The sequence below is a fragment of the Hyphopichia burtonii genome, assembly GCF_001661395.1.
Source record: "Hyphopichia burtonii NRRL Y-1933 unplaced genomic scaffold HYPBUscaffold_10, whole genome shotgun sequence".
Taxonomy (NCBI): Eukaryota; Fungi; Ascomycota; class Pichiomycetes; order Serinales; family Debaryomycetaceae; genus Hyphopichia; species Hyphopichia burtonii.
The window spans coordinates 139,453-160,345 of NW_017963737.1; the positions used below are offsets into that span (position 1 = coordinate 139,453).

At 33.7% G+C, this 20,893-nt stretch overlaps 10 protein-coding genes across 10 annotated transcripts; 2 read left to right on the plus strand and 8 right to left on the minus strand.

Moving 5' to 3' along the window:
* Positions 1–8: 8 nt before the first annotated feature.
* On the minus strand, positions 9–1,621 carry PRI2 (DNA primase subunit; the record flags this gene model as incomplete). Its single annotated transcript, XM_020219910.1, has 1 exon — positions 9–1,621. Exon 1 carries the CDS (start codon positions 1,575–1,577, stop codon positions 9–11), a length of 1,569 nt encoding a protein of 522 aa, XP_020073748.1. The 5' UTR covers positions 1,578–1,621.
* A 241-nt stretch (positions 1,622–1,862) lies between these two features.
* Positions 1,863–5,167, plus strand: CDC68 (chromatin-remodeling protein). Its single transcript, XM_020221996.1, has one exon. It carries the CDS (start codon positions 2,012–2,014, stop codon positions 5,114–5,116), a length of 3,105 nt encoding a protein of 1,034 aa, XP_020073749.1. The 5' UTR covers positions 1,863–2,011; the 3' UTR covers positions 5,117–5,167.
* A 562-nt stretch (positions 5,168–5,729) lies between these two features.
* YPT31 (Rab family GTPase) lies at positions 5,730–6,474 on the plus strand. The gene has a single exon (XM_020221997.1). The coding sequence runs from the start codon at positions 5,787–5,789 to the stop codon at positions 6,447–6,449; it is 663 nt and encodes a 220-aa protein (XP_020073750.1). The 5' UTR covers positions 5,730–5,786; the 3' UTR covers positions 6,450–6,474.
* A 377-nt stretch (positions 6,475–6,851) lies between these two features.
* HYPBUDRAFT_151006 (mRNA splicing protein) lies at positions 6,852–7,310 on the minus strand (the record flags this gene model as incomplete). The annotated part of the gene is made up of 2 exons (XM_020220320.1): positions 6,852–7,256; positions 7,308–7,310. 2 exons carry the CDS (start codon positions 7,308–7,310, stop codon positions 6,852–6,854), a joined length of 408 nt encoding a protein of 135 aa, XP_020073751.1.
* A 38-nt stretch (positions 7,311–7,348) lies between these two features.
* Positions 7,349–8,217, minus strand: HYPBUDRAFT_184169 (uncharacterized protein; the record flags this gene model as incomplete). Its single annotated transcript, XM_020222910.1, has 1 exon — positions 7,349–8,217. A coding segment is annotated over exon 1 (486 nt), but the record flags the coding sequence as incomplete, so codon positions are not given.
* Positions 8,183–9,713, minus strand: CLG1 (Clg1p). Its single transcript, XM_020221998.1, has one exon. It carries the CDS (start codon positions 9,526–9,528, stop codon positions 8,344–8,346), a length of 1,185 nt encoding a protein of 394 aa, XP_020073753.1. The 5' UTR covers positions 9,529–9,713; the 3' UTR covers positions 8,183–8,343.
* Positions 9,714–10,085: 372 nt separating this feature from the next.
* On the minus strand, positions 10,086–10,648 carry HYPBUDRAFT_154292 (uncharacterized protein). Its single transcript, XM_020221999.1, has one exon. The coding sequence runs from the start codon at positions 10,572–10,574 to the stop codon at positions 10,338–10,340; it is 237 nt and encodes a 78-aa protein (XP_020073754.1). The 5' UTR covers positions 10,575–10,648; the 3' UTR covers positions 10,086–10,337.
* A 385-nt stretch (positions 10,649–11,033) lies between these two features.
* On the minus strand, positions 11,034–12,523 carry MIG1 (transcription factor). The gene has a single exon (XM_020222000.1). It carries the CDS (start codon positions 12,497–12,499, stop codon positions 11,039–11,041), a length of 1,461 nt encoding a protein of 486 aa, XP_020073755.1. The 5' UTR covers positions 12,500–12,523; the 3' UTR covers positions 11,034–11,038.
* A 1,664-nt stretch (positions 12,524–14,187) lies between these two features.
* CTA7 (Cta7p) lies at positions 14,188–16,305 on the minus strand (the record flags this gene model as incomplete). Its single annotated transcript, XM_020223747.1, has 1 exon — positions 14,188–16,305. A coding segment is annotated over one exon (2,118 nt), but the record flags the coding sequence as incomplete, so codon positions are not given.
* A 708-nt stretch (positions 16,306–17,013) lies between these two features.
* Positions 17,014–18,265, minus strand: HYPBUDRAFT_154294 (uncharacterized protein). Its single transcript, XM_020222001.1, has one exon. The coding sequence runs from the start codon at positions 18,234–18,236 to the stop codon at positions 17,127–17,129; it is 1,110 nt and encodes a 369-aa protein (XP_020073757.1). The 5' UTR covers positions 18,237–18,265; the 3' UTR covers positions 17,014–17,126.
* Positions 18,266–20,893: the final 2,628 nt, after the last annotated feature.

The following is a 20,893-nucleotide window of genomic DNA, read 5'->3' on the forward strand; positions in this document are numbered from 1 at the left end:
AATTTCAATTAATTGACTGGTTGTGAACCTTTAGATTTCAATTCAGCTTTTTCTAATTGCCTTGATCTATCAAAATATAAATTAGGATGATTAATGTGTAAATTTTCGGCTTGATTAGATGATTTTTCCAATTGTTGTTTATGTGTTAATTCAAAAACTTTAGTACAGGCAATTGTATAATCGTTTTTACCAACGTCTTCAATGATTCCGTTAATATCTTGATTATTATTGATCCCCATTTCATTCAAATTATGAACCAAGTTGTCTAACGAAAGATCACGATATGGACATCCATGATATTCACCTTTAGAAGGTTTTGGTTTCAGTAAAATGGTTGCACAATCCCAAGGTTTATAATTAGTTCTTGCCCCTTCTAAACCATACTGGTGACGAATGTTATACTTATATTCTTTATTGAATTTTTCCATTGTCATTGTATTAGAGCCTTTAGTAAATTGAAATGACCAAAACTTCAATGCTTCATCGATATTTAAACCAATACCTTTTAAGAATAACCCCAATTGTTGACGTCCTTGATATTTCAAATGGGAGTTTAATATTAAATTTTTCTGTAAATGGGATCCACACAATGGATAATGCTTATTGATAGTTGGTGTTATTATCGATTGCGAATTAATATCAGATATGAGAGATGGATCAGTACCAAATGAAGCACTATCGTATTGAATATTTGAGAAATTGGTGGATAAGTTAGTGAGTAATGGTAAGATTCTATCATCTTCTTCCAAGCGAGGTAAAGTTTGAAAAGTTCTTAACAAATTCCTCGATAATAAATCTTGAAATTCAATTGATAATAAACTCAATTGTAATGTTGATGGAATATATGCAAAACCTGCTTTCAAATAAACCTGTCTTTGGCTGACCAAACTAGGTACTTTTTCAAATGGTAATTTAATAAAGTTCTCTCTCGTCTTAATATGTTGTTTTAATTGTTCATTTGAAATTGAAAAATTTGGGTCGGCTGAATTTTCCACAATCAACGTATTTCTAATCGTTGGCCCGGTTGCGGTGTATAACTGTTCAAACAATTGTAACTTTTCTTCATTTCCAATATACTGCCATGGTAGCTTATCACTATAACTTTCTATAAATTCCTGTTGTTCTTTTGGCGAAAGTAACCCATATCTAATCTTGAATAAAATCGTTTCATTTTTAATGAATTTCTTTCTGAGCTCGTCAGTACGGCAAAACACCAATCTCAAGATATAATGTGAATAATGGTCTTTCTTTCTCTCCAATGAAGTATCTACATTAGACCCATTATTAGCAGTTAATGGTAAGTACTTCAACAACAACGGTTTAACAACAACTTCGGTATCCTTGAGTGACTTCCCTCTAGCAACACAGGACTCGATTTCAATCAAGATCTTTAACCGGTCGATTGCCCACGTCTCAAACTGCTCCAACGTTATTTCTTCCAATGGTGGTAAATCATAAAACGATAATCGTGACGAATATAACTTTGTCGATGCTGGAGTCGATTGGTAGATCGAAGCAGCCTTGGATGTCTCGAAGTTTCTTCTACCAGCAGTCCTTCTTTTAGCTTGTCTGAACATATTGCCTGTTGCTCTCCCACGAATGAACTCTACCAGGAAAACACTTCCCTCTAGTATCGTCTTTTGATGTTTTTAAAATTCAAAATATAAGGATTATACTCGCGTACGCGTCACCGTATGAAAAAAAAAAAGGTCGCGTAAGCCAAAAGACCCACACACCAAAAGGTCTTTGAAAAAAATGATGAAAAACTGAACAACGCAAAAAAAGGGAGAAACTGAAATAGAAGCAGGTGTTGTATTAACTTCAAGAATACCTATTGGTTGAGGGTTAAAGAGATATAAGAGGATTTGTTGTCAGAGTAGTGTGCTCGGCTTTTTTGAACGAATCGAAACAAGCGAGAATCAATTGATTAGTGGACGAACAGACAAGACGTACCTCCCCCATTGGAATAGAATTATATTGCCACTCAGGATAAATAGAGTCGTTTGAAAAGATGTCTGACGTTAAGATTGATACCAATATCTTCCATAAGAGATTGTCCATTTTGCAGAAGAACTTGACTGCCGACAGTAGCAAGTATTCAAGTCTTCTCTTTTTAGTTGGAGCCAGAGATGATGAAAGTACTTATAAGAAATCTACTGTTTTACAAATTTGGTTATTGGGGTATGAGTTTGCCCATACCTCCATGCTTATTACTCAGGATAAATGTTTTATAATTACTTCTGAGGGTAAGGCCAAATATTTGAAGCAATTACCAAATAAACCAACCAATAACTCGAGCGATGTTGAAATTTGGACTAGAACAAAAGACGCCGAAAAGAACAAACAATTGTTTAAAGATTTGATTGGGAAATTAAAAGAAGTTGGCAGTGAAGAGCAAAAAATCGGTACCATAATAAAAGATCAATATAAAGGAAAATTCATCGACGAATGGAATGAGGTTTCAAAAGAGGATAATTTACAATACCTTGATGCCTCACTTCTCGTTTCCAAGTCATTGGAATTGAAGGATTCGGACGAGTTCAATAATACCAAGACAGCAGCAAAGTCATCGGTAGTTATGATGGATACTTTTGCTAATGAAATGATGGTTGTTGTTGATGAAGAATTGAAAACTAAAAATTCTGATCTTTCCGATAAAATTGAAGGTAAGATTGATAATAATAAATGGTTTACCAAAAATAATTTGGGTAAAAAATTATTACAAAGTGATAAAGATTTCGATCCGGATTTAGTTGATTGGTGCTATTCTCCTATCATTCAAAGTGGCGGTGAGTATGATTTGAAACCAAGTGCCTTGTCAAATGATAAACAATTGGTTGGTGATGGTGTCATATTAGCTTCAATCGGTTTACGTTATAAGTTGTATTGTTCAAACGTTGGTAGAACTTTTTTAATTGATCCAACTCCTAAAATTGAAGATAATTATGAATTTCTTTTAAAATTACAAGATCATATAACCAAAAATCTCTTGAAAGACGGTAAAGTTGCCAGTGAGGTTTATCAAGGTGCCATTGATTTCGTCAAAAAAGAAAGACCGGATTTGCTTGATCATTTCACCAAAAATGTAGGTTGGCTTACCGGTATTGAATTTAGAGATTCCTCTTTAGTTTTGAATGGTAAGAACGACAGAAAACTAATCAATGGTCAAATTATTTCTTTGACTATTGGTTTCAACAATTTAGCTAATGAAAAGGCCAAAGATCCAAAATTAAAAAATTATTCCTTATTACTTACCGATACTTATAAAGTTAGTGAATCAGAAGCCATTTTATTAACCACATATACTAAGAGCAGATCGGAAATATCATTTTATTTCAAAGACGATTCTCAAGATGTTAAAAAAGAAAATGGGAAAGATGATAATGATAAAAAATTAAAATCAGAAAAAGATATTAAAATTGGTAAAGACTTAGCAGCAAATGAAGCAAATTCAAAAATATTAAAATCTAAATTAAGACATGAATCTAGTGCAGCAGATGATAATAATAATGCCGAAAAAATTCGTCAAGAAATGCAATCTAAATTACATGAAAAAAGACAAGCTGAAGGTTTAGCAAGATTTTCAAAAGCTGATGCCACCGATGCATCAGATTATAAACCAATTTTCAAAAAATATGAATCATACTCAAGAGAATCTCAAATTCCAAATTATGTTCGTGATTTAAAAATTCATGTTGATCCTAAAAATCAAACTATTATCTTACCAATTTGTGGTAAACCAGTTCCATTTCATATTAATTCTTTTAAGAATGGATCTCAAAATGAAGAAGGGGATTATACATACTTGAGATTAAATTTTAATTCACCAGGTGCTGGTGGTAACACTTCAAAACGTACTGAATTACCATATGAAGATTCTCCAGATAATCAATTTGTAAGATCAATTACGTTGAGATCTCGTGATCGTCAAAGAATGATTGATGTTTACAAAGCAATTCAAGATTTAAAGAAGGATTCGGTTAAGAGAGAAAGTGAAAAGAAACAAATGGCTGATGTTGTTAGTCAAGCCAACTTAGTTGAATTAAAAGGATCAAAAGTTAAAAAACTCGATCAAGTATTTATAAGACCTCAACCAGATACTAAAAAAGTTGGAGGGGTATTGCAAATTCATGAAAATGGGTTAAGATATCAATCTTCATTTAGATCCGATCAAAAAGTTGATATTATATTCTCCAATATTAAACATTTATTCTTCCAACCATGTAAAGATGAATTAATTGTTATTATCCATTGTCATTTAAAGAGTCCAATAATGATTGGTAAAAAGAAGACTTTTGATGTTCAATTTTATCGTGAAGCAAGTGATATGGCTTTCGATGAAACCGGAGGTCGTAAAAGAAGATACAGATATGGTGATGAAGATGAATTGCAACAAGAACAAGAAGAAAGAAGACGTAAAGCTCTTTTAGATAAAGAATTCAAAGCCTTTGCTGAAACAATTAGTGATGCTTCTAATGGATTAGTTGATTTAGATATTCCTTTCAGAGAATTAGGATTCCAAGGTGTACCATTTAGGTCTTCAGTCTTGTGTATGCCTACCCGTGATTGTTTAATCCAATTAATTGATCCACCATATTTGGTTGTTACTTTGGAAGAAATTGAAATTGCTCATTTAGAAAGAGTTCAATTTGGATTGAAAAATTTTGATTTAGTATTTGTATTCAAAGATTTTAATAGACCAGTGGTCCATATCAATACTATTCCAATGGAGTTATTGGAAGATGTTAAGTCTTGGTTAACCGACGTGGATATTCCTTTAAGTGAAGGTCAAATGAACTTGAACTGGGGTACAATTATGAAAACCGTTCAATCAGACCCTTACCAATTCTTTGCCGATGGTGGTTGGAGTTTCTTAACTGGTGAAGGTGATTCTGATGCCAGTGATGAAGAAGAAGAAGAAAGTGAGTTCGAAGTAAGTGACGAAGATCCTAGTGACGAAGAAGTTGAAAGTGAACAAGATTCGGAAGATGACTATTCCTCCGGTGGTGGTTCAGATGAAAGTGATGCCAGTGCTGACGAAAGTGATGAAGGTGAAGACTGGGACGAAATGGAAAGAAAGGCTGCTCGTGAAGACAAGAGAGCCGGCAGAGAGTAATCTGTTGTATTTTGTAGTTGTTAATAGTATTATAATCAAAGCTTTACTTTATATCTGGTGTATACCTGTATGTACGGGCGTGGAAAGTCGTTCAGGCACCAAACGAATAAAAAAGACAGCAGAATATGAGAATCAACCACCAACAAATGCACACGCTCGCTCAGAAGATTAGTATCCTCTTTTCCTTCTTATACTAATTTTGAAGACTTCGTCTATCCAAGTTACTAAGTGAAGTTGATACCTGTTCCATAGTCCATAATTCTGAAAGCACAAGAGAAGCGTGTGAGATTTGTTTTTTTTCTTTGGTTTTTTGGTTTTGTTTATTTGTTTTAACTGAATCAGAAACACGCTCATCCATCATCTTGCCATTCGATAGGTTTAATACATAATTAGATCATTAGATAATAGGTTGGAGTTAATTTTTCAAGTTCAATTCTTTTAAGTTCTTTTTCAATTCATTTTCCAGCTTCAATTATTTTTTTTCTTACCGCCTGGTGAAAAATTATAATAATTTTAAGAGATTGAAAGGATCCAATTCATTACCGTCATATATTTATTGATATTGCATAATTAAAGTTTAATTCCATTCCTTGTCTGTTTTTCTATTTCTTTTCTTTTTTGTTCTGTTTGTTATTTGTTTCCCTTTTTTCAATTCTAATAATATTTCATAATGGCTGATAACACTGATGATTATTCTTACGACTACGAATACTTATATAAGATTGTTTTAATTGGTGATTCGGGAGTGGGTAAATCCAATTTGTTGTCCAGATTTACTAGAGATGAATTCAATTTAGAATCTCGTTCTACAATTGGTGTTGAGTTTGCTACTAGAACTTTAGAAATTGATGGTAAACGAGTTAAAGCTCAAATTTGGGATACTGCTGGTCAAGAAAGATATCGTGCTATTACCAGTGCTTATTATAGAGGTGCCGTTGGTGCTTTAATTGTTTATGATATTTCTAAAACTGAATCTTATGAATCAGTTTCAAGATGGTTGAAAGAATTAAAAGAACACGCTGATGCCAACATTGTTATTGAATTAGTTGGTAATAAATCTGATTTAGATCATTTAAGAGCAGTTCCAACTGAAGAAGCTAAAAATTTTGCCAATGAAAATAGTTTATTATTCACCGAAGCCTCCGCTTTATCCTCAGATAATGTTGATTTATCTTTCCACCAATTATTGAAAAATATTTATGAAATGATTAGTAAACATCAATTGGATACCAATGATAATGTTGGTGGGAATAAACCTTCTGGTGGCCCAACCATCTCTTTAACCCCTGCTCCTCAAGAAAAGAAGAGTAAGAATAACTCAAACTGTTGTTAAAGTATATTTTATATATTAAAAAAAAAACAAAAAAAATTGAAAAATGATTCAAAAAAAAAATTATAAAAACTCATATAAAAATCAGAAAATACAAAAAAATTGTTAATGAAACAAAAGACTGATTGTCTTTAATATATTTCACTTTATTTGTTTTATCTGATGATTTCTTTCTTTTCTTTGCAATATAAATTATTTGTTCCGTATTATGTGAATTACTAGTCTTTCCCTCTCTTTATAATAATATTATCTTCTATATTTTGTTTATTAGTATTTTAACGTTGTTTATTAGTATCTTGTTTTTATCTTTCCCCTAATTGCTCTAATATATTCATTCTACGATCATATTAATGAAATAAGTGTATTAAAAGATGAACTGAAGAAAATATGCACTAGTATACAAGATTAATGTTTGACTGGACCTTGTAAATTAGATCCAATTTTAGATGTTTGACTAACTGGAACTTTCAAAGGTCTAGATATTCCTTTACCCTTTGTTAATCCTAATCGTTTCTTAATATCAGTAGTTGGTCCACTTTCGATACTTAAACTAACTATTTGATCTCCTCTTAAAATAATTAATCCTAATAATCTTTTATCTTCCACTGGATTTATACTATTTTTACTCTTCAATTCTTGATACGATTTCTTTGTTATTCTCAATTCTTCAGTATCGGATAAAACCAAGTTCAAGTGCTTATCGAACGCTAATAGTTTACCAATGAAATTTCGGCCATCTATCGTGAGTATTTTTAAACGGTAATTTATCAAGTCAGACATCCTGGTCTTTTTGTTAACTGTGAAGCTCGACTAGAGTGAGTTAGTAAGTGTTGTCCCTAGAAATGATTTCAAAATACATACCATTATGTTGGATTAGAAAGGAAGTAATTGGTAAAGAAGTAATTGATAATGAAGTGAAGACTTTGATACTTTTTTTTGTTAGCAGAAACCGGTGGTCGTGCAAACACGCCCAAAACCAAACAGGTGAGCAAAACTGGAACTGGAATTGAAAAATTCCACCAACAACAAGTTCCCAGAGGTATTAAACAATTGAAAATGTCCAGTGAAACCAAAGTAAACGAGCAAAGGCCTGTTAAGGTCGAAGAAAAAGAAGAAAAAGAAGTCGAAGAAAAAGAAGTCGAAGAAAAAGAAAAAGTAGAAAAAGAAGAAGAAAAAGAAGTTAAAGAAAATAAGAAGAGACCATCAGAAGGAGAACAAAAGAAGAAAAAGAAACAAAGAAGACGCCAATATGATGACGACTTGCCTAAGGAAAAGGAAGAAAAGGCCGACGAAGATGACGAAGAAGAGGACGATGAGAATGAAGACGATTTAGGATTAGAAGATGGTGAAGAAGATGAGTTATTAGAAATTGACCAATCCAATATCATCACCGGGGGCAGAAGAACCAGGGGTAAGCAAATCGACTTCAAGAAGGCTGCTGAGGATTTGGAAAAGGAAAGAGGTGATATTCAAGAAGAAGAAGAGGACGACGATGAAAATGATGAATTCAAAGAAAATTGAGTGTACTACTAATGTATTATAAAAATTTGCAATACAGCAACATATATTTGACATATATTTATATATAGATATAGGTTTATATATAAATTTTTTTTTTTGTTTGAAATATTATGTAACTAAACATTTTTTTTTTATGATTTTTCTTTTTGTTGAATGACGATTTTTTTTTTTTTTTAAAACAATTTTATAGTTTTTGTAAGAGAGATTAGAGAATGGGCAAATCTAAACAAAACAACTAAGAGCCCATTGATGAAGAGAGAAAAAGACAAACAAATCACGAACGAATGAAGAAAAGATTCAAAAAAAAAAAAAGGGAAAAAAAATATAAATATAACCACAATATAAAACACCTCTGTTGATCTAGTATTTGGATAGATTAACAGGTTGGAATGTTGTAACTGTAGTAAGGATTTGAGTAACCAACAAAGTTTGAGTTATAAATCATTTCATTACAACCATAAGGGTTATAGTTTGAAGGAGTGTATGACCAAATATTTTGTTGATTAGGATGGGGTTGATAACGCTGTTGATTAGAGCTGTAATTAGTCCAGATAGAATCGTGAGCGTATTTCAGTGGAGAAGAAGATAATGGGGAGGAATAATTATTTGAATTGGAGTAATTATTTGAGTACACTGGAGAAGAGGGAATTGAGTGTAAGTAATCTCCAGAATAAGGATAAGATTGATGATTTGATAAAGAAGGAGAAGAACTGATTGGAGAAGAATAATAGTTGTTTGATTTTGCAGTATTGATCAATTCTGGTTGGGTAGTAGTAGATGAGACACCGTACTTGTCCAACCAAGCCAACCAACATTCTTCTAAAGTTTTAATATTTGATTCGAAATTAACAACATTTAATTGCCATTTACATTCAGTTAACCAAACACGTTCTTCATGATTCAACAATTCAATTTTCAAACCGGTGGCACCACACCAAGAACGGTTAGTGAAAGTATTATCATCATTAAATTTATTAGCCAAAATCAAGGCAATGGTTAATTTGGTAAAGATATCTGATTCTGATAAATCACCAAATTGTTTAGAGCTAAATCTTTGATTCATATATTCCAAAGCAATGATGATGGTTGATTTAGGTAATCTAGTTGCGAAAAGCACACTAACAATCAAGTTTTCAAATTCCTTAGTTGGATTTTTATTTTGTTTCAACATTCCAAAAGAACACCAGCTCAAAAAAGTTGACATGGAGTTCAAGTCGTATTCCAACACCGGGTTGATTCCTCCGTTAACCTCTTCTTGTTGAGCAGGTGCTGGGGCAGGAGCCGGAACAGCGGCCGGAGGAGGAGGGGGAGGAGCAACGTATTGCGAAGGAGGAGGAATATACTGAGGTTGAACTGGTTGGACCGGAGCTGGTTGTAAGTAACTAGCTTGGTAAGGTTGAGCTGGAGGAGCAGCACTCATATAAGAGTACATTGAATTGGAATGATGATGATTAGGTTGATAATAGTTATTAGGAGTATATTGGGGTAAATAATTATAGGAACTAGTGGCGCGATGACCAGCGGTGCCCAAGTTTTGATGATAGTAGTTAGTTTGATACATCGTGGATGATACTTTATAAGTCTATCAAGGATAAATATTGAAAACGATAACTTAGTTAAAAGCTCGTCAAGTTTCTTCTTTTCTAAAAGTTTTGAATGGAAAAAAAAAAATGGATTTCCTTTCTTGTTGATATATTTTAATAAGGAATTAAGTTAAAGGTCTGATCCCATATATGATAACTTGAACTAACTGAAAAATAACTTAATACTTCAGAGAAACAAGGAATAATCGGGAAATAGTTAAACAGAATAGAATAAAAAAAAAAAAAGGATAGAAAAAAAGAATTTTTTGGAACAAACTCAACAAAAATCAGTTAGAAAGAGTAAGTAACCAAAATATAAGAAGGTTAATCTTCTTATAAAAGTATTTGTAAGATATAAAAACTTTTAATGTAGATTATAAATTAATACAACCCACTACTTAAAGTTATCTTTAACAAACAGAGATATAAAGTATTTTATAAAAGTCAATATACTAACTTTTTATCAGAGTCCAATAAAAAACTAAGTATATGAGATTGGTTTTATAAAATATTTATAAATATAAAAGGGAAAGGGAGGGTTTAAAGGTTTGGTTAAGAAGAAGTGAAAGCTTTAATTAAAAGAAGAAAATTTTTTTTTGTTTTCTCATTGATTTTTTGCTGAGTAGTGCGTTGTTTCTTTGGTTTTCTGATGTTTTGCTCGCTTAAGAAAAAAAGAAAGCGTCGTTAAATGGTAAATAAAAGGCGGGTTTCACCGGAAAGGCGGCGTGCGCCCACCAACAGAACCTTGTGCCTCTTTGGTCGTGCGCCGGGGCGTGAGTCACGAAGATCAGGAGCAAGAGGCTAAGGACGTGGTGATGGGGAGCCGATGAGTGGGTTGATGGACAGGGGTTGGTGCGTAGGGTTGGAGGGTGGGCAGGAAGGCCTGGGCCCGGCGGGGCACCCCTGTCGGGGGGTGGTGGCCGTGGTGCACGGGTGCGAGGGTTTCAATCTGGTGGGGTAAATCTGAATGCGGTGAGGGGAGAGATTCAGAATTAGGCCTGTACACCACATCCGTACACCACATTTTACAATAACTTCTAAACTTCTTACTCTATTAACTTCTTACTCTATTAACTTCTTACTCTATTAACTTCTTACTCTATTAACTTCTTACTCTATTAACTTCTTACTCTATTAACTTCTTACTCTATTAACTTCTTACTCTATTAACTTCTTACTCTATTAACTTCTTACTCTATTAACTTCTTACTCTATTAACTTCTTACTCTATTAACTTCTTACTCTATTAACTTCTTAACTTGTTAACTTCTTAACTTGTTAACTTGTTAACTTGTTAACTTCTTAACTTGTTAACTTCTTACCTTCTCAACTTCTTAACTTCTTAACTTACTACGTAGTGTCAGGCTGATATAGATATAGTATCAGTGGTTTTATCATTGTCGCTTTTTTCTCGTAGGTACTCATTAGTTGAGTATCCGTGTATCTACATAGTAGGCATATCGTGAATGTATTCATTATCGTACTAGATTACTCGGTAGTTATATTTCTTAAAGAATTAAAACTGAAAACACTTCTAATCGGAGGTAATTGAGTCCCACTAAAAGCAATACTTGATTCATCTCTTTTATCATCAATAACAATATTTTCATGATCGACATTTTTATCAATTGATTTTTCCGGAATTAAAGTGATTGGTTGAATATTTGATCCATTAGAAGGCTGTAAATGAGGAGATTGACTTGGGGTTTGTAATGGGGTTTCATTTGGCGATATTATAAAACCTGGCTTTTTATTGGTATTCACATTATTAATAATTGAATTGTTTGAATTAGAATTATTATTCATGATGGTATAAATTTGCAGAGGACTATTTGGTCTTGATTTTTTCTGTTGTGGTTGGTAAAATTCCAAGTTAAGCGAGGTTGATGATTTTTGTTTTGGTATACTAAAGTATCCATTTGATGAAGTAGTATTTCCTGGAGTGTTTGGATAAGATTGCACGTTTGGTCTTTGATTGGTGGGTTTGATTGGAGTCATTCTGTGTAATGATGAAAAACTATTTAAACTAGTTAAATTATTTGAACTAGTCAGATTTTTCAATGAAACCAATGACAGTGACAGATTTGCATTAAACATCTTATTTTTATTATAATTTTGTTGTTGATGATGATGGAAATACTCATTTAAATTATTAAAACTATTCATGGAGTTAATATCATGATGGTTTTCTGGACTAGTGCTTAAGGAACCACTGGCCAGATTGGCAGTTGAGATGGTTCCATTATGACTGAAAAGATGATTGGATGTAGCTATTGATGAATTACTTTCACTCTTCATTATACTTGGTAATTTAATATTGTCTTCACTTGAAACGGTTCTGGTTGGTGGATTAGGTTTATTAAATTGATAGCTACTATAATTGGTTGGGGATGATGGCATTGAGAATATTGCATGGCCAGCTTGTTGGGGGATTGGTTGTGGAATTGCTTGTGGTCCCACCGTGGCTTGCATTGGTACCGGTGCTGAGGTTGATGATTGTACCGGGGTTGGTGTTGGTGCTGCTATTGTTTGACTGGGTTGATTCGAATTATCTGATTGTTGAATAAAATAAACTGGATATGCTTGATGGTATATATGATTACCATTACTATCAATGGTAACTGGTATAGCGGTGGTGGCAGCTGGTAATGAAGTATAAATTTGATTAGCTTGAGGATGTGGTTGTTGATTATTACTTTCTTCAAATTGATTTATATTTTTATTCTTTCTCTTTCTTGAAGTTGGATTATTATGTATTCTTAAATGTCTCGTCAATTCATCACTTCTACTAAATCTTTTACTACATCCTGGAAATGTACATGGATGGGGCTTTTCCCCAGTATGGGTTCTTATATGTCTTGTTTGATGTTCCAAACGATGAAATGCTTTATCACACATGGTACATTTATAAGGACGGTCTTCCTTATTCTTTCTTTCTCTAGGAGGCATCTTGAAGTATATTCTATTAATGTTCTTTTTCTATAAAAAGGAATAGCAAAAAAGATTGAAAATGTTAGTAATACAATCTAAGCGTATTTTTTGAGGGAATTCAATTACTTTTATTTTAACAATTTTTGGAAATAAAAGAAATTTAGCACTTTTTCGTTGTGCAATGAAAAAAGTTAATCCTTTTTTTACTTTGTTAGCATGCGTCCTGCATATCGCTACAGTCACCCAAATTGAAAAAAAAAAAAAAAAAAAAAAAAAAAAAAAAAAAAAAAAATAAAAAAAAAATTGAAAATTCCCGAGCATAATAATAGTGTATGCAGTACTTCATGCCAGAGTTTTTCCGGCCAGCGGACCAATAGTACCGTGGGGTGACTCCGCACACGACCCCCCTCAACGAAAAGAAACGAGCAGCCAGTTGCTGGCGCAAACACTAACTCAACTGATGAAATAAGTATGCAACTTACGAAAATAATCTGTAAAAAATAGTATGAAAACATGCAAAAGCCAGAGCAAAAATAACACAAAAGAAAAAGAATAATTACACCGCAGAGAGTTTTTCCGGCTTTCACCTGGGGTACGATCGATACTCCAGTTTTGTTTCTCGTCAACCAACCTCCGGATAAAACATGACACTCCCCTCCTCGGCATCGCTGGCTTCAGGTAAATATAGTAACTCGATACCGGGGAAATCCAAGCGCCCGCGTGTGACTGACCGGGTAGCCAAAACAGCCAAAGGTGGTCCTTTTTACATATCCTTCTCTAACTAGGGTACGTTGGTGGCTCGGAGAAACTTGACTTCGTGGGGTGAGCTGCACACGCCCTCCACCAGATTCTTTTGTTTTCTGCGTTTCTTTTTTTATCTTTTATTTTTTATCTATTACTTTTTGTTTTTTCGAACTTATTTTTTATATTTTTTCCATTTCGAACTTCTAGTGTTCTTATTTTTTTGAATTTCATTTCCTGTAAAGTTACCGAAAACAAAAAAAAACAAAAATGCAAAAAAAAAACAAAAATCTTTTTGGGAATAGGAGTCTTTACAAATGCCGGTAAACCATGCTTATCTGTATTGAATAGAAATTTGATTAGAACGGTGGTACAATGCCGATTACTCGATAATTAACTCAACAATTGAAGTTACCATAAGATATCACCCGCGAGCCCCAGGGTAACATCCCGGGGCACCCAGGTATTCGTTAACCCCAGAATACCCTTGGCTACATGGGTATTGTTCACAAGTTAGTTAGGCCATTTGTTGGCATACCAGCTGTTATCGCATCAAGTTACTTGGGCACCCTTTGAAACTACAATTGTATTATCCAAGCTTATATTAAACAATCCTATATGAAAAGAAAGGTTGGCCGGGAAATCCACCGAGATTCAAATAGTGTTCTTTTTCTTTCTAATTTTATTATGTTTTTATTTTTTTGCAACGATTGCCGAAACATTCCATTTGCAGAGAGGTGACTGGCCAGTTCCCCGGGTGTACCCCATGACCCCATAGGATGCCAACGGGTAGGTTTGGGGTTGCGAGGGTCACGTTACCTGCGCCGAGAGGGGCGGAAGAACGAGCGTCTGCCGGTGTTTGGGTCTTCGCCGGAAAAATTATCGTCATTGGCCCCCGCATTACCGTTTAGCGGTTTTGCTTGCATAGGTTTTTTTGCAGTTGTGGAGTGGACTTATATGATTTTGTTAAAATCAAGCCATTGGTCAAACCATTGTAAGTTTCCTAGGAAATCATCTGTCGGCACATCTTTGCTAACTTTCGATTCGTTAGGTTCAAATGATTGAGGATCTGGTGGGTTACCATTTGGTTCGGGATCCACCATTGGATCACTAGTAATAGGGTTATCGTTCGATAATTGAATTGATTTTCTTTGTTTTTCGATAAAATCAAACATTTTATCTTGTTTTTCAGAATCATTCGAGTAACCGATTTGGGTAAAGGTAACTTTATTGACATCAGAAGAACCGTGGTCGATACCAATTTCATTGATATCTTCGAAAATTTCTTTAAATTTCAAAGATAATATATGGTTAGTAGTTTTCAATGCCCATAGGCATTCTTTTGCCATATTAAATCTTTCATTCTTAATTATTTTACCTTGATTATCAATTACAGCCAGTTGATTCAATATGGTTAATAGATTAATTGAACTAGTAACCAATTTTTTCGATTCTTTGATTAAAACACCTCCATTTATCATTGTGATTGAATTAATCCCAACATTAAAAATTAATAGCATGTTTTGATACCAAGGAATGAAAAAACATTCATGTTTATTTAATTGATCCATCAAATGGATTATACCTTGACACGACTCAAGAATCATTTCTAATTTTAAGCCTGGATTATAAAATCTTCGACCAACGTAATTGAATAATATGGGACCGTGAAATGAAATAATCACGTCATAAAAATGTAGTTTAACTTGGGTTTTAATAACTGGAGATATTTCATCATCACCATCTTTAAATATATCATCATCACTAAATCCATAATCATTTAGCCAATCTTTCAATTTATATAATTTTGTATTAACTTGTTGCATTTTGATGAAATCCAAACTATCGTGTTTTGAAGTATGTAAGAAATTAGCCACTATGGCAAATTGTAACATTAAAAACGCTGGTTTAGTTATCCAATCATCACTGGTTAATTCTTTCTCAATATCATCTAAATGGGGGGTTTTCCTGGTTATTTGATGATCATGAAACCCACTATATCGGCCATTTTGTAATCCAAATAATCGATCGAATGTATAAGCACTCCAAAAAATTCGTTTCGCTTTTAATAATTCATAAGGACTAACATTCACGATTCTCCGATCTTCAATGAACAACCCCATTGATTCACTCATTGATATTGCGCTTTTCAAAGCCTTATAACTTGATATTTGTCGATGACTTACTCTTAAATATAACGTTATTAATAACCAGCTTTGAATTAATTCAAATGACTCCCACTCAAAACTTAAACCGGATATAATTTTATAACTATAATTAAATAATATTTCTTCAATTTTTAGACTTTCTATGTTTGGACCATTTCTATTATTAAATTCAATAAATCTTATCGATAATACATAAATTAAACTTAACATTGCCGTAAATAGCTTCGTTTGATTCGTCTTTTCATTTCTAACTTTTAATTTATCATATACTTCAATTTGTTCTCTTACTATTCGTTCATGTAAAATTGCAAATAATGGATTTATTTCTTTGAAAAAATAATCAATATAATATGTTTTTGGTTTCGGTAATTGAAATTCTGGTAATTCTGGTAATCTTTCAGATTTTATATAGTTAACTCCTGACATATTCCATCCAAAATATTGCATTCTAGGTAATGTTATTTGTCTTTTGGATTCTTCACTTAATGATGAATAAATTGAGTTATTTAATTGCATTGGTAACATGAATTGATGTCTTTTACTAAATCTCCATTTTAATGAAGGTAATTTAGGGAATTCATTCAATCCTTCTTGTTCTTCAATTTCAATATTTTTGAACTTACTTGAAGAATTATTTGATAATAAATGTTCTAGATATTGTATTCGATTTTCTAAATGATTTATATAATTACTATCATGTTTGATTTCACTTGTTTTGTTTTCGTTTGGGGATAGCGATTCTGATTCGTGTAGTGGCGATTCTTCTTTTATCTTAACCTTCTTATTTGGTGGTTGATTATAGCTCTCGCTATAATCACAAACCCGATTATGTTTCAAACATCTATTGCATGGTTTTTCACCATTACATTTTGTCTTTTGATTTCGACATGATTTGCATGCTTTGCTTACTCTAAGTCTAGCTTTGTTTGTTTGAGGAGCTTCCAGTAGATGCTGCTGCTGTTGTACAGAATGTACCTGGTGTCCTTGATGTGCTTGATGTGCTTGATGTGCTTGATGTGCTTGATGTGCTTGATGTGCTTGATGTGCTTGATGTGCTTGATGTGCTTGATGTGCTTGAGTAACTTGATGAATTTGCTGTGCTTGCGGCTGTTGCTGCTGCTGTTGCGGGTGTTGCTGCTGCTGATAAGGCACTTGATAGTAGTCCTGAGGTTGTAATGGTAACACTCCGGTGGCCGGAGGAGTTGGTCCAGGCATCCCGAACCGATTCAACTGAGGAAGATAGTTTGGGTTTTGATTTTTCATTGAAGATACGGCTTGTGGAGGAGGATTATCTGGAGTAGACTGATTCAGAGGTAGCGTTGGAGGAATATTTGCCATATTCAGAGGATGGTTAGCATTGGGCAAGCCATTTGTATAACTGTTATGCATTATACTTTACCCAAACAACTCCAAATAACTAGAGTTTTAATTTGGTTTATGTATCTATATATAAAATAGATATGTCAAAATTGTGAAAAAAGCGAGGCGCGGCACGACCAAAAAAAAAAAGGTTAATTTTATCAAAAGAATCTCATTACTAAGACAAAAAGACCTAGAGTTACTTTACTAATTAATAAACTTACAAATTAATGTATCGATGGAATTTACAAGCAAAAAAGAAATTAAGTGTAGAACCTAAGGTATAGCTATGATTATAATATACACACACAAGTAAATAAAGGCAAAATATAAATACAAAGTTAGAAAATGAAATAGAATGAAAAGAAAGTCAATTATTAATCTCTAGTCAAGGCGGAAGCCGGTTGTTCTGGTTCTTTTTGCATATTATACAAGGTATCTTCAGCGTTTGATGGGCCTTTTATATGGTGAGGAGCGTTTGGGTTATAACGATGGGAATTATAGGTAGGAACGTCTTGGGAAGGACCGGATTCGACTGGACCTCTATAGTTTTGGTTAAAGTTATCATCATGATTGATTAAATGGTTATTTTCGGCATTTACATAGGTGCCATGATCCGAGGTTGTAGTGGAAGAGTTTTGATCATTTTTTTCATGAGCAGCACCCATATAAGTACCGGTATGGTTATCGTAAGCAGGGTACATTTCAGGATGTCTAATTTGATAGTGTTTAACCGCAGAGGGAAACAAATCAATGGCCCACATGACAAGAACAAAGCCGTACCAAAAGGAAATAGCCCATTCAAAAGCAGCCGAAGGAGATAATTCATCGTTATACATAAGAGCACCAAAACAAACTGCAAAGACAACAGCAAGACATAACCAAACCACCTTCATAAAGAAAGAAACCATATATAAATTAGCCCATTTATGTTGACCGAAAAAGACACGTTCATGGTTTGGACATAATCTTGAAGGGAAATTACCGAAGATAAAAGTATTAAAGTCATTGAAAAGACAAGCTAAAAAGGAGCCAGCAATGAAAATCCCAACCATGGAAAAATGAACGTTATGGAAATTATTGGTATTAAAGATAGCCGTGAATAAAATCCCCAATTGGCCAATAACTGCACAAACAATTGAAACAATTGCAAAAATTGGTTGTTTATTGGAAACATAAGGTTGCAATTTAATCTTCCTCCGTAAGATATATTCCAATAAAAGTGTCCCAACGAAAAAAATCCCTTGGAACCCAGCACAAGCAATAAATAAAGGTTGCAAATTAGTAGCACCAATATCACTAATATAAACTGGATCTTGATGAACACCACCCATAAATTTATAAATTGGGCGACCTTGAGCACCCCAGCAAGTAAGCATTGCAATTAACATCCCCCACCATACTATTAGTGAAATTGCTGGAACCAAGTAGTAATGGATTTTTTTAAACCGAAGTAAACGGGGCGTGCTATGAGCGTCTTCAAACATGGTTTAATGATATCTAAATGTCTTTTATAAAAAAATCAATCTTCCAAGATGGGACTTTATATTAGGAAAAGATGCACACGATGAGAAAACCGGTTAAAAAATATCGTCAAAAAAAAGCTGTCGGAAAACTTCTCAACGATCTAAAGTTTAAGAAGAAGAAGCTAGAAACCACCTGGGATAAGTAAGACAAGTAGTAGATGAATCAGTTATATGATCAATAGAATAATAAAAAGAAAACGTGAATAGGCGAAGTTGATTTAATATATACACCGATCCCTAGGCCATAAACCATAAGAGAGACAAAAGAACAAGAGAACAAAAGGGCTAACAAAACCAAAAAAAAAAAAAAAAAAAAAAAAAATTACTGAGAGGAAAAAAGAAAAAAAAGCAGCCAGAATAAGCTGGAAAAGCTAAAAAAAGGCAACAAGAAAGAATAAGAACAAAGATTATTGAATAATTACAAAGAAACTATCCAAAATTAAACAACTTGATTAAGAAAGAAGATTTAATTTGGAAAGATAAAGAAAAGTTAAGGGTATTATGGATAGTTATTGTATTATATAAGAGGCATCGAACTGAAATTGATCAAGTTGAAACTGAGCAAGCAATCCTTGCTATTTGTGACTTGGTTTATAGACCAGGTCACTGAGCAAATGGATTAGTAGACTAGACTGAAGGGTAGAAGAGTAGACTGAAATTAGAGTGTAGAGTACCCTGGTTGGCCAGGCTTGAGAGGATGTAGTCGACTGGTAAGTAAATAGCCAGTCGTACTACAAAATGCTAAATTGGGATCAAATGGCTGAGTAAGGCTATGGTTTACAATAGACCCTTGGTCATTAGACAATATACCAAAAGGGCATTTTAACAATGCAAGTTATCCAGTGAGACAAGAATACACCCATCGATCAGTAACATGATACTTATACTCGGGAGTTTCTGGTGGATGCTTGCCGGTACTTATATGCTCCCGTGAAGCACACCCGTACCTCCCGCGTTACGTATTGGGTCTTGCATATTAACTATTAACTATTAACTTTGAGCTGTTGCCACTCTTGTATTAGTTACTTTAATTACTTTAAGTAGTTACTTTAATTACTTTAAGTAGTTACTTTAGTTTACTTTTATTGGTGGTTGTATACGTTGTATACTTTACTTATAGATTACTCGTCCTTCACTAGTATCGTACCTTCACTTCCGTACCTTCACTATACTGCCTACAGGTACCTTCTCCACTGTCCATTCGTTTAGCAAGGCCTGTTCTTGTGGCCGCACCTACATTGGTGCAATTACAGGTCACAGCTGGCACGATCACTGACAATACTTACAGCATACTGACAATACTTACAGTGTACTGGCGCTGATACTTACAGTGTACTCACACTGACGATACTGACACTAGGACTCACAATCTAGCACTGCAGACAGCACTGCTAAAAGGTTAGGGTATGTAGTATTTATAATAATATTCAGCAATACTTCTGTTATGAGGTGTGCAATTCAAGCGGGGCGTGCGCGGCCCGGACCCATTCCAGCACAACAACCTTGAACAAAGCCAACAAAGCCAGCAAAGCTTACAAAGGTGAATATGAATTTGGACTAACGAAGCAAATCCTGAAGTTATAGGGTGAAGCTAGAATAACGAAGCAAATCCTGAAGTTAAAGCGTGAAGTTAAAGCGTGAAGTTAAAGCGTGAAGTTAAAGCGTGAAGTTAAAGCGTGAAGTTAAAGNTGAAGTTAAAGCGTGAAGTTAAAGCGTGAAGTTAAAGCGTGAAGTTAAAGCGTGAAGTTAAAGCGTGAAGTTAAAGGGTGAAGTTAAAGTTATGTAAAGTGTGAAGTTAAAGTTATGTAAAGTGTGAAGTTAAAGTTATGTAAAGTGCTTATGAAATGAAATGAATAATAAAGAATAAATAAATAAATAAATAATAAATGAATATATGTAAAGGACGTAGTGTACGGATGTCGAGCCGGGGTCTACCCCGACAAGAATCTAGATGCTTGACTAGTAGTATAAATAAACTCAAGCACAAAATATCCAGCAAGAATAATACGAATAAAGCGTAGAGGGTAAAGACAAGAAGCACAAGCAAAAGCAAGAAAACCTCGCAAGAAATCGTCGCAAGAAATGCAAGAAATCCTGGCATTATAAACCTCCTATTAAGCTAAGCCAAAATGAAATTAAAATCGGAATTAATACCTTAGTGAATAATACATACAATAACAACTAAAGAAAAAGTAATACAAAAAATGAAAAAGAAAACAAGTGGTCCGTTGTAACCGATATACTTTTGTCATGGACGACATTTTGGTGCCTTTTATTTGTCTGAAAATCCCATTATTTTCCAATAATGCCCTTTTTGCCCATTTATTATTTATCTGCAATACAATAAAAAGTTTAATGATGACCAAATTGGCCTGTGCGACGTACCTAAGGTGACCTTAATGAAGTATCGGATTACGAACTTGTCTTTTGCAATGCGTTGACCCAAAAACAGATCTGCCATTTTATTTTTGGGTTGGGTGGTGCATGGGCTTTTAGGCTTTATTTCATGTTAATGTTGCAAAACTAAATTACAATTATCAAGACTCCTACAGATGAAACATTGATTGTACAGAATGTCGTATAGTTTCTTTTGTAGATGATATACATACATATATATA

Bases quoted from the DNA above. Each gene is read 5' to 3' on its own strand.
- CDC68 (XM_020221996.1), top strand. From the start codon at position 2,012: ATGTCTGACGTTAAGATTGATACCAATATCTTCCATAAGAGATTGTCC.
- YPT31 (XM_020221997.1), top strand. From the start codon at position 5,787: ATGGCTGATAACACTGATGATTATTCTTACGACTACGAATACTTATAT.
- CLG1 (XM_020221998.1), bottom strand. From the start codon at position 9,528: ATGTATCAAACTAACTACTATCATCAAAACTTGGGCACCGCTGGTCAT.
- HYPBUDRAFT_154292 (XM_020221999.1), bottom strand. From the start codon at position 10,574: ATGTGGTGTACGGATGTGGTGTACAGGCCTAATTCTGAATCTCTCCCC.
- MIG1 (XM_020222000.1), bottom strand. From the start codon at position 12,499: ATGCCTCCTAGAGAAAGAAAGAATAAGGAAGACCGTCCTTATAAATGT.
- HYPBUDRAFT_154294 (XM_020222001.1), bottom strand. From the start codon at position 18,236: ATGTTTGAAGACGCTCATAGCACGCCCCGTTTACTTCGGTTTAAAAAA.